General features: G+C 46.4%; 1 protein-coding gene across 1 annotated transcript; it reads left to right on the plus strand.

Annotated features, from left to right (window-relative positions):
• The first annotated feature begins 2075 nt into the window (after positions 1-2075).
• Positions 2076-11123, plus strand: LOC117942133 (extracellular calcium-sensing receptor-like). The gene is made up of 6 exons (XM_034867459.1): positions 2076-2240; positions 2587-2884; positions 3054-3848; positions 4013-4240; positions 9482-9605; positions 10216-11123. Exons 1-6 carry the CDS (start codon positions 2152-2154, stop codon positions 11121-11123), a joined length of 2442 nt encoding a protein of 813 aa, XP_034723350.1. The 5' UTR covers positions 2076-2151.
• The last annotated feature ends 699 nt before the right edge of the window (positions 11124-11822 follow it).

Here is an 11822-nt window from a genome sequence, read left to right on the forward strand (position 1 = left end):
AGCCTTTTAGGAAAAGTCAGGAACCAGCAGGATTGTATTTTTTTATCCAGCAAAGTTATTACATATGTAAATTTCAAACGGGTCAAAATGACCGTCATGGCAGTTCTAGTGTTAAGAGCTGTTGCTATTGAGTTTATCCCTTGCAATTGCGCAGTTATGAATATTTATTTTTCTCTCATGTGCCCTTCACGGGCCTTTCTTACATCCGCTGTTACTGTATATTACAGCTGCAAGACCAGAGATGTGCTACCGACATCAGCATTCTTCTTCAGCCAATGTTGGTGGTGTGGATCTTAGAGGGCTATGCCTATACTCATCGACACCGGAGTTACAATACCTGACTATTGTTCTATTTTGTACAGGCTTTGCCCTCTAAGAGTTATTGCTATTGGGTTTAGGGCAAAGCTGATGTAGTCAATGCCACCTGTGACACCAAAATCCACAAGCAGATAACATAGACTCCTCTTCCTACTCACACTTTACAGGTTTTGTTATGAATCAACATTAATATTGTTTTCTTAAAAACCTGACATCTCCATGACTGGCCTGCTTAAAGTTGTAAGAACCGGCCGCATGGATTTTGAAGGTGCTCCATAATTAAAGATTAATTTCATCATTAAATAATGCAAAGTTCATTCCTCAAGGGCATTCTGGTGCAGGAGCATGGAGACAATTGCAAACCACATCTAATAATGCATCAACTGCCGTTAAGTGCGGATAAGACTGAGAGAGTTATGGAAACACATTGCGCAAGAGATGTCCGCGACACCAATGCACAGATGTCAGTCACTGTCATACCTCTGAGGAGGGCCGTGGATGCTGATAACAGTCTCGTGCAGTGTGCCCGGATGCCACTCCCTGTCCACTATAGGCGTGGGTGATAACATCACACAGCCACTGTTTTGAAAGACCCGCGCCTTGTGTTTTCAATAGTGAATGAAGAGCTGCTGTGTCCGCATGATGCCTGCTGTGCGTTAAATATACTGAGATAAGGGCAGAGTTATTTGTGACTTTTGGCATAAATGAGGTATTTGGCTGTAAAGTAGCCACGCTTCCGTCCTCTTTAATAGAAAGGCAGGACGGTGAGGCCGACAGTGTGCGTAAGTCACTCACTCTCCTAGCTAACATGCAAGGCGGCTCAGGGGTGGATTGGACCAGGTGGGCACTGCCCGCAGGGCCTTATGGCCGCGTCAGCAGAACAATGTTCCAGGCTTTTGTCATGTAGGTGGCACACAGTTGCACGCGGTCAGTAGGTGGGCATGGATTTAGTCACAAGGAGACGCCGGTGTGGGCTTTCATCAGCCGAAGGGCAAAGCCCATACAAAATAGAAACCATACTGATGAATCCATAAATGAAGTTATGCAATGTTCAATATCTCTGCATCACTTTCAGTTAGTGTCGTTCTGATTGTTTAGCATGAAAGCTAACACCAGGTTGGACCTTTCCAAAGAGGTCTTCAGTGTGATTTTATTTCTGAAGCTTTGACATCCAGCCTGTAATTGTCTTTTCGGAGACATTGCGAATTAATTCCAGAACAATAAATACACAACTGAACTAGTCTTAATACATTTGTTTGTACAAAAAACGAATGCAATAATGACAACAACTCTAATAATCCCATGCATCTTCATGTTCACATAATCAAAAGTATGTACATCGGTTGTTTTGATTGAGACAACTAGAGGCCGAACCTTACATATTGTACATTTTGAGATGACACTAGTAAATGGCATGAAACAACACATGCAAATAAAAAAAAACGTTGTTTTGATGACAATCAAAGTAACTTCCGAAGTAATTATAATCATATGCCACTTGGTGATACCAGGCTGCTAAGGACAAAAAATCTATTTTTCTGTTTGGGCACCTCCTTCCTCTAGTCCCGCCTGCTACCGTATCATAGCTCCATTAATGTATTTCATGCTGCAAAAATGTATAAATACCAGTGCAAGCTTTTGATTTACGTGAATGTGATGCCACCAAGTGAGTTAGCACTCTTAGACAGCATGGTGTCCACACAAAGGTGGCCAGAGCAGGGTTGGGCACTTTTACAGCTGTTGCTGGTGGCATCTTTCTCTCAGGCTGAGGGGCTGGTGTGCAGGCAGAGAGGGGATCCTGAGAACCCCCAGCTATCTAAGAATGGGGACATTATGTTGGGGGGAATCTTCTCTTTCCACAGCAGCTGGATAAATAGACAGGAAACCTATAGGCAAAAACCCTTGCCACTGGAATGCACCAGGTAAATGTTTTACATATAAAGATATAGAGTGGAAGGGGGTACAGATACAAAACAGATACAGATAAGTTATCAAGCTATGTGAAACAATGAGAAATATTCCCTGTTTTGTGTACATTTTTTTGATGTACTTTGCCACTGTTTCACAATATATCGTCTGCATTTCCATTTCCCTTCAATTTTGTTTGCAAAACACATAAATGATGAAGTCAAACTTATGAAACATTAATTTATAGTCCTTAAAAATTCCTGTTGTAGCTATTAAATAGTTAAATAATAGGTTATTTTCTATGCTATTGTTTTCTATTTCATGGACCAATTCCAACTATTTATAACTGTCCGCATCAAGTTTCAATTTCAGAGATTTACAGTATGCCCAGGCTATGCTCTTTGCCATTGAGGAGATTAATAACAGCACAGACCTGCTGCCTGGTATCTCTCTGGGCTATAAGATCTATGATGTCTGTGGCTCCATTGCCAGAAGTGTGAAGGTTGCACTGGCCTTGGCTAATGGTAATGAGATATTATCTGCACCCACCGAGGCACCATGTAACACACCCGCACAAGTGCAGGCCATTATAGGAGAGACCTCCTCTTCTCCTTGCATGGCTGTATCTACTGTCATCGGACCCTTTCGTATCCCAATGGTGGGTAAGATTGGTAAAAATAATATTTTTATATATGTAATGTGTAATATGTAATATATGTAATATTTTGTGATTATTTCAGCTGGTCATAGCAAAAAAAGGATGTGTGTTTTGAAAACAATGTAAATTTCTATCTTCATATTGTGATATATTTTCTTCTTTCTTTTAGATCAGCCACTTTGCTACTTGTGCTTGTCTGAGTGATAAAACTAAGTACCCTTCCTTTCTCAGAACAATACCCAGTGACTATTACCAGAGCAGAGCCCTGGCTCAGTTGGTGTGGCACTTTGGTTGGACGTGGGTTGGAGCTATCAGATCAAATGAGGATTATGGCAACAATGGCATGGCCATATTTACAGAAACTGCCCAGCATTTGGGCATATGTTTAGAGTACTCTGTATCGTTCTTTAGAACAGATCCACCAGAGAAAATACAAAAGATTATTGACACTATCAAGGCTTCCACTTCCAAGGTGATTGTCACTTTTCTCTCCCACATGGATATTGATATAATAATATTTGAGATGTCTAAGCACAACCTGACTGGGTACCAGTGGGTAGGTACTGAGGCCTGGATCTCTGATTCCCACACTGCAGTAATGGATAAGAATCACATTCTAGACGGTGCCGTAGGCCTGTCCATCACAAAAGCACATGTCAGTGGATTGAGAGAGTTCATGTTGGATGTGAAGCCACTTAATTCATCTAGTAATGAAACATTTCCAGAGTTTTGGGAGACATTATTTAACTGTAAGTTCAAACAGTCCCAATCTTCAGCAGGGAATCAGAGAGAATGTACTGGCCATGAAGATCTGACTGGAGCGCAAAACAGCTTCCTTGATATGTCGCTCATGCCTATCTTTTACAATGTTTATAAAGGAGTGTATGCTGTGGCTCATGCGCTTCATAATATTCTCAGCTGTAACAAAACCTGTAACAACAAGGTGCAGCTAGATCCATTTACGGTGAGTTTAACACAAACTACTTAAATTATAGTTTTTCCAGTAAGTTATATTAACATGGAGAAATATGAAATAAAAAATATAAAATAAAATCAATCCACCATCCTGTTAACCAATTGGGCTACACAATGTCAGATAATAATACATATGTATACATGTATTCTTAGATTTTACAGCACATAACAATGATACAGTTCAAAACTAAGGAAGGAGATGATGTTTACTTTAATGAGAATGGAGACCCAGCAGCAAAGTATGCAATTATAAACTGGCAGCCAACAGAACATGGCATTGTGGACTTTGTCACAGTTGGTCTTTATGATGCATCTCTACCAGCAAACAAACAGCTGAATCTGCAAAATAAGTCTTTAATTTGGGCAAAGAACTCACAACAGGTATGCTAAAATGGTATTACTGTAACTTATTGTTATTTTCTCTGCATTTAAAATTTAAACTTTCAATGAGTGATTAGTTAGTTTAAGTTGTTGTGTCATAATAGTGGTTTGCATACATTAAAATTAGTAATAGAGGCTTGCAAAGCCATCAACTTGTCAAAGTGAATGCCCCTACAGTTCTATTTCGTATAGGCTTTGCCTTCTAAGGGCTACGCTATTGGGTTCATCCCTTCGTGCATGCGCAGTCGTGAAGATTTTCTTTCCCGCCCTTGCGTCCAGCATGGGCCTCAACTACGTCCGCATTTACTGCATATATACACAGCGGGCCCGTTGTTCGTTTCCCACTTTTTCCCCACTTTTTCTTCAACTACGCAGTTTGAAGACAAACTCAAGACTTTCCACCGGTGCCCGCATCTGCCCCTCCTGACGGACCAGCTACATCATTCCGCTGGACCTCCACCCCCGTTGCGAGGCCTGCCTGGGTGCTGTTCATGCCGGCCAGAATCTCACCCCCCGTGCCAGTTTTGCGCCCGCCTGTCATCCAAAGAGCTAAATCGACGGGCGGAAGCTTTTCTGGTTTGCCAGGCTAGCGGGGACAGAGATGGCAGCTGGGCAGACAGACAGGAATCCGGCGGCACCTTGGAACCGCTGGCGGACGGCGTTTTCAACGAGCACGAGTCCGCTGGAGTCATTTCTCTTGGAAAGCGCCTCCATCACCGGTTTCCCCTCCTCACCTCTGGGAGGATCCCCCTCCTCCCCCTTGGGGGGATTGGACCTTGAGACGGCGATCCACGCTTTCCCACTGGAGCTCTCTCAGTCTCTGGAACGGCCTGGGGCACCGCCCGAGCGGCCTTCCCCTTTGCCCCAGCGACTTCCACCGCTAAGGCTCTCTTCGCTGACCTGCCGGAGATCATCAAGAAGGCGGCGGAGCTGAGAGGCATAGCGCTCCCGGCGGAGCTGCCAGCCCCCGCTCGCGGCCTTTTGAGCGGTGATGTTTATGCCCAGGAGCCGCCCTCTTCACGGGCCCCACTCTGGCCGAGCTTCACAGAGTTTCGGCCAATTGTGGACGAGGCTTTCTCCCAGCCGCGGAAACGGAAGGCTCCCGTCTCTCGCTATGCCCCGTTTACTCGGGTTCAAGGCGACACTGACTCAGGTTTTCCTTTGGTCCCTCCCCTGGAGGGGAGCCTGGCGTCCATTCTACTCCCGAAAGCTACTTTCTTCGGCCACCGGAAGCCCACGCCTCCCTCTCCCCAAGATCAAGTGTGTGCCCAAGTCACTGACCGGGCCCAGCAATGTGCTGCTCAAGGGCTGGCGGCACAAAACAACATTGCCTTACTGGCCTCCGCCATCTCCGCGATGGCCACTACTCCCGGCGACCTCCCCTCGGAGCTTGCCACGGAGATTGGTAAGGCTATGACCGCCATCCTTACCCTGACCACGGCGTCTACGGTGGCGCTGTCCAGGGTGATGGCTTGGCAGACTGTGGCCAAGTGAAACATATGGCTCCACATGTCACAGCTGCCAGCGGACATTAGACGCAAGCTTCTGTAAGGCCCCATAGCCCCCAATGGACTATTTGGGCCACGACTACAGACTGCCATGTCCCATCTCCATCAAGCGGCGGAGGACGCCGAGCGGCTCGTGGAAGGCGGCTCCTCCACAGCCCTGCCGTCGCCATGACCGCCACAAGAGGAAGCGCCCTGCAGCATCTGCTGCGGCTGCATCTTCCCAAGCTTAGGCCCCACCTGGTCCCCCTCCGCAGCGACAGCAGACGCCACACGGCCCTCAACCTGCATGAGCCCGGAGAACCATGAGAGCGGCTTCCACCTGGACCAATCCGCCTCCCGAGCCACCCAGCAAGCAGCAGCGGCGGTGGCAATGACGGGCGCGGGGATCGTCTGCCCCTCTTCAGCTGAGAGTTGGAAACACAACGGCCCTTTTAAGGGCCAATCCCTCCAAGCGAATGAGCTTGGATGAGTTTCCTCTCATCCGAAAAGGCCCTGTTTGCTCTAAACATAGTGCTGATATGAAAGTTGTTCCCCACACAAGCACACACCAGGGCGCCACGGCCTCCTTGCTGGGAAGGCAGCGGGAATGGACGACGCTCCTTGACCACCCACCTCTCCACCGCGACGCCGGCGCGACAGGGTTTGTGTTAACCCCGTGACCGCTCCCGCCCCACAAGGCGGCGACTGGCCACTGCCCTTTACAAAAAAGTCCTACCATGGGCTGGGCGACACGATCACTGGTATCGCGCCCAGCGGCGGGATGGGCTCTGCGCTCACTGCATGCCATGTCAGTGAACAACACTCAGACATGTGCTCGCCTGCTGTCAGAGTGCAGCGCAGTATGGATTGGCTTGACACACATGGACTCATGGGTGTCAAAGCTGAAAACACAGGGTTACATACTCCAGTTCGCCTCCCCCCGTCCACTTTCGCGGGTGTGTTGGAGAAGACGGTATCATCCCTGGCAGGGCCAGACGCAACGACGTCAGAGCTAGAAGGGCTGTTGACAAGCGGAGCTGTTTCCCGCGTCCCTCCAGGGGAGGAAAACAAGGGTTTTTACTCTCGCTATTCTCTCACCCCGAAGAAGTCAGGAGGACTCCGTCCCATCCTTGACCTGTCGAAATTCAACCGGTATATCATGGAGCGCCCCTTCCACATGCTCACCATGTGGCACCTGTTGGAATGTGTGCGCCACAACGAATGGTTCACCTCCGTGGATCTGAAAAACGCTTACTTTCACATCCAAATCATTCCCAGGCACCAGAAATTCCTGTGCTTTTCCTTCCAAGGTGCCCGTTTCCAGTTCAACCGGCTGCCGTTTGGATACTCACTAGCCCCCCGCACCGTTTCCAAGTTCATGGAAACGGCGCTCCAGCCTCTACGGGAGAGGGGCATCAGAGTCCTCTTTTATTTGGACAATCTGCTCATTCTCGGGAGCAGACGGCGATGCAAACAATGGAGGTTCTGCAGCACCTACAAACGTTGGGTTTTGCCATAAATTGGCAAAAGAGCGCCCTTGTCCCCACAGCATCGATAGTTTATCTGGGCGTGGACATGAACTCGATCACCATGAGAGCCAGGCTGTCAGCACCGAGACAGGAAGCCCTGACTTCTCTGTTGTCCCGCTTCAGGCCACACACAACAGTGTCACCGCTGTCAGTGATGCTCTTGGGCATGATGTCCGTGGCACACACTGTGGTCCCCCTGGGTCTCCTCCACATGAGGAAAGTCCAGAGGTGGCCTCCTCCCCTCTCCCTCACAAAAACTGCCTGGAGCTGTCCACGGTGTTGAAGGTGTCGAAACACTTTACACCAGTGGTGACGGGGAGACATGTCGTTGTGCGGACAGACAACATCACGACGGCAGCATTCATAAACCGCAAGGGCGGCATACGCTCAGCACAGCTGTTGGAAATAGCCAGATTCCTCCTACTGTTGGCGCACAGCCACCTGCTGTCTCTCAAAGCAGTATATATCCCCGGAATTTTTAACCGGGCGGCCGACTTGATATTGATGGGGGGCCCTCCCACAACGAGTGGAGATTGAATCCCACTACCGTTCAAATGTTATGGAGCAGGTTCGGGGAAGCGGAGGTGGATCTGTTCGCTTCAGGAGAAAACACACAGTGCACACTGTGGTTTTCCTTAAGCGCGCGGGACAATCCTCTCTTCGGCGTAGACGCATTCTCCCACCATCCCTGGCCCAAAACCCTCCTATACGCCTTTCCCCCGGTCCCTCTAATCCCTCGCCTCTTGGAGCACGTCCAGGAGGAGAATCTGTTAATTGTTCTGGTCGCACTGGAGCGCACAAGCGCATCCTGGTTCCCAACCCTCGTTCAGCTGCTGGTGGCTCCCCCCTGGCAGATTCTGTGGCGGGGAGACGCACTGTCGCAGCTGAACGGCGCAATCTCCCATCCCCCAGTGATTACTCAGAGGCTGTGGAGCTGGTTTCTGAGTGGGAACGCTTACAGAGATTAGGCTTGCCCCCCGCCGTGGTGCGCACCATCCAGGGCTCCAGAGCCCCCTCTACCATAGCAGGTTACGCAGGGCGCTGGTCTGCATTCCAGCGCTGGTGCACAGAGAGGGACACGCATCCCACGTTGTGTCCCTTACCTCTCGGGTTGACGTACCTAAAAACTCTGGTGGATAACAATTTGGCTCCATCTACAGTCAAAGCATTCGCAGCAGCCATCTCATCCTGCCACAAAGGTTTTGGTGAAAGGACAGTTTTTGAGCATGCCCTGGTGAAGCGTTTCCGCGTTACCCAGGCTTATAGCACGGAAGGGGAAGAGCCCCCCAAGACATTCAAGGTCACTCTACGAGGGCTCTGTTGGCGTCTGCGGCTCTATTTAAAGGCATGGCAGTAGCCGACATCAAGCCTTTTGGGCTTCCCCGTGCCCTTAATCCGCTTTTATCTGCGAGATATGTCTGAACCTTCTATGTCTTGTTCGGTTCTGTCCACAGTCAATGTTGTGTAATGCCGCGTTGAATGTGAACTTAAAAAAAAGAAAAAAAGAAAGAAAGAAAAGCGGATGCCTGATTGTTACCAATCTCACACACACCTAGTGCTGCAGCAACCCTGCTCTGCTGTCTGACCTCTCCTGTATCTAGGGGAATTTCTTGTGAGATACAGTTCTTATCTCATACATTGTCATAATCATGTTACATGCACAGAGATAATCATGTCTCTCCGTTGCATACGCAACAGGGTCAATCACGCTCAATATGTAATCATTGAACTACTGCCATCATATTGCGGGCCATATGAACCTTTTCCGGGAACGCCATTAGCATGGCAGGCTTTATCAGAAGAATGACTCTGACTAAGCCTGTACATTTTTGCTGGGGAAATGTAGTCTATGTTTGGCTTGTGGACCTTGTGCCGCTGGTGGCTTTGACTACATCCGCTTCGCCCTAACCCAATAGCGCATCCCTTAGAGGGCGAAGCCTATGCGAAATAGAACGATAGTTACTTTGGTAACGCCAGATTCTATGAATGTAGGCGTAGCCCTCTAAGGTCTGGGCCACCTGCTCCTAGAACATTTGTTGAAGAAAAAGCTGATGTTTTTGGGAGACGAACAATGGGTCCCCTGTGTATATATGCAGTAAATGCGGACGTAGTTGAGGCCCGTGCTGGACGCAAGGGCGGGAAAGAAAATCTTCATGACTGCGTATGCAAGAATCTGGAGTTACCAAAGTAACTATTGTTTACTTAGCATTGTTTTTTTCATGCAGGTGCCTTTGTCAGTTTGCAGTGAGAAATGTCCTCCAGGAACTCGCAAGGTTCTCCAGAAAGGAAAGCCTGTCTGCTGCTATGACTGTTTAAAATGTGCAGAGGGAGAAATAAGCAACATTACTGGTACAGTGATTTATCTGTTGAAAGTTATCAAAATGATCATTGATTTAAGGTCAACTCACTCAAAATACATGGTCCCCCTTATACAAATGCTGGTCCCCCATTGTGAGTTGCAGCTGCATATTAAGCAATGTTCAAAGTTAAAGCTATTTGTCTGTTTTAAAGACATTGCTTGAAGACCAATTAATCACCCAACATGTATATACACAACACAAAAGACACTAAGGCAGGGTTGTTGTGTAACTCAAAATGTTACCTGTACCAGTATTAGACCATGCACATAAGATAATTATTAACATTAACTCTAAAATCAGAAACCAAAGTCTGTGATTCTCTACATCTCATTTTGACATAGTTTTCAACCAGACTATACTGTATATTACAACAGTTTTAAAGAATTCTAGAAATGTTGATATGGCATTTGATGTTCCACCACATGATGAAATTATGGAACTATGAAACATTTCTGGGGGCACCAGTTCTTATGAATCCAAATCATTTATGTCAAAACAATGACATGTTACCAGTCTTATACGCAAGGAAAAGATGTAAGGTTGAGACAAAAGAAAAGAAAAGTGTACTGAGAAAGTCTATTAACTGCTTTTTGTTTCAGATTCCATCAACTGTGTGCGATGCCACCCTGAGTTCTGGTCAAATGAGAGAAGAGATGCTTGTGTGAAGAAGGAGGCAGAGTTTCTATCATATGAAGAGATTATGGGAGCGCTGCTCACTGCAGCATCCTTATTTGGAACATGCATCACTGCTGTTGTGGCATTCACTTTCTTCAGATACAGGAAAACTCCTATTGTCAGGGCCAACAACTCTGAGCTGAGCTTCCTGCTGCTCTTCTCATTGACTCTGTGTTTCCTGTGTTCTCTGATCTTCATGGGCAGGCCCTCTGAGTGGTCCTGCATGCTGCGACACACAGCATTTGGCATCACCTTTGTTCTCTGTATCTCTTGTGTTCTAGGGAAAACTATAGTCGTGTTAATGGCCTTCAGGGCCACACTTCCAGGTAGTAATGTTAGGAAATGGTTTGGGCCTGCCCAGCAGAGACTCACTGTTGTGGGCTTCACTGTTATACAAGTTATCATATGTATCCTCTGGTTAGTAATTTCTCCTCCTTTTCCATTTAAGAATCTTAAGATATTCAAAGACAAAATCATCTTAGAGTGTGCTCTGGGCTCAGCTTTAGGTTTTTGGGCTGTACTTGGGTACATAGGACTTCTGGCCATGTTATGTTTCATTCTTGCTTTTCTGGCCCGGAAACTGCCCGATAATTTTAACGAAGCCAAATTTATCACCTTTAGCATGCTGATATTCTGCGCTGTATGGATCACTTTTATCCCAGCGTATGTCAGCTCTCCTGGGAAGTTCAGTGTTGCTGTAGAGATATTTGCTATTCTGGCCTCCAGTTTTGGACTGCTCTTTTGTGTTTTCATTCCAAAATGTTATATTATCTTACTAAAACCAGACAAGAATACAAAAAAGAATATAATGGGGAAGGGGGTACCAAAATAATTATGAAACCCTAACATAATATGGGGGCAAAGGCTTCTTTATGCCATTTAAATCATTTGTGAAGCAGACTATAAAGTAGATATCTATCTTAATTATATTGAGGACTCCTTTTGTTATACTACTTTAGTATTACTGTAGGGTGGGAAAAAATTCCTGATGCATCACCGATACTCCATCCCCCACCGTTTATACCGTCAAACACAAGCAATGTCTACAGGTGGCGCATAGTTTTTAATTAAAAAAAAACTGTCATGCAGAAGCTAATTTTTCTCATGAGGTAGGCCAAATGTCTGCTTCCCAAGGTCAAGAACCTACAATGCTTGTACTTAAAGAAACATTTTTCCATTTATACATTCTGTACAGAATCAACAAAACCGAAATACAATTAAAATATTGCATGAAATTGCATTCTTTTTTTCTTGTTTTTCACAGCCCTAAAAAATAGGAATTCAAAAGTAGTTTTACATTACAGCACATACCAAAATTATTGTGCAGTTCACATCTCGAAATCTAATTGTCAATGTCAATAGCATATGATTCAATGTAACTGCTTTAAATACAGCCTAAACTGCTGTAATTTTAAGGGCAACGATTGACATTTGAAACAATGTAATTGCAAACACAGACACAAACAGTGATCAGAAATCTTAATGTTACTTGTTCCCCTGAATACAGTGAGGAAAATAAGTATTTGAACAC

The sequence above is a fragment of the Etheostoma cragini genome, chromosome 3, assembly GCF_013103735.1.
Source record: "Etheostoma cragini isolate CJK2018 chromosome 3, CSU_Ecrag_1.0, whole genome shotgun sequence".
In the NCBI taxonomy this organism is placed as follows: Eukaryota; Metazoa; Chordata; class Actinopteri; order Perciformes; family Percidae; genus Etheostoma; species Etheostoma cragini.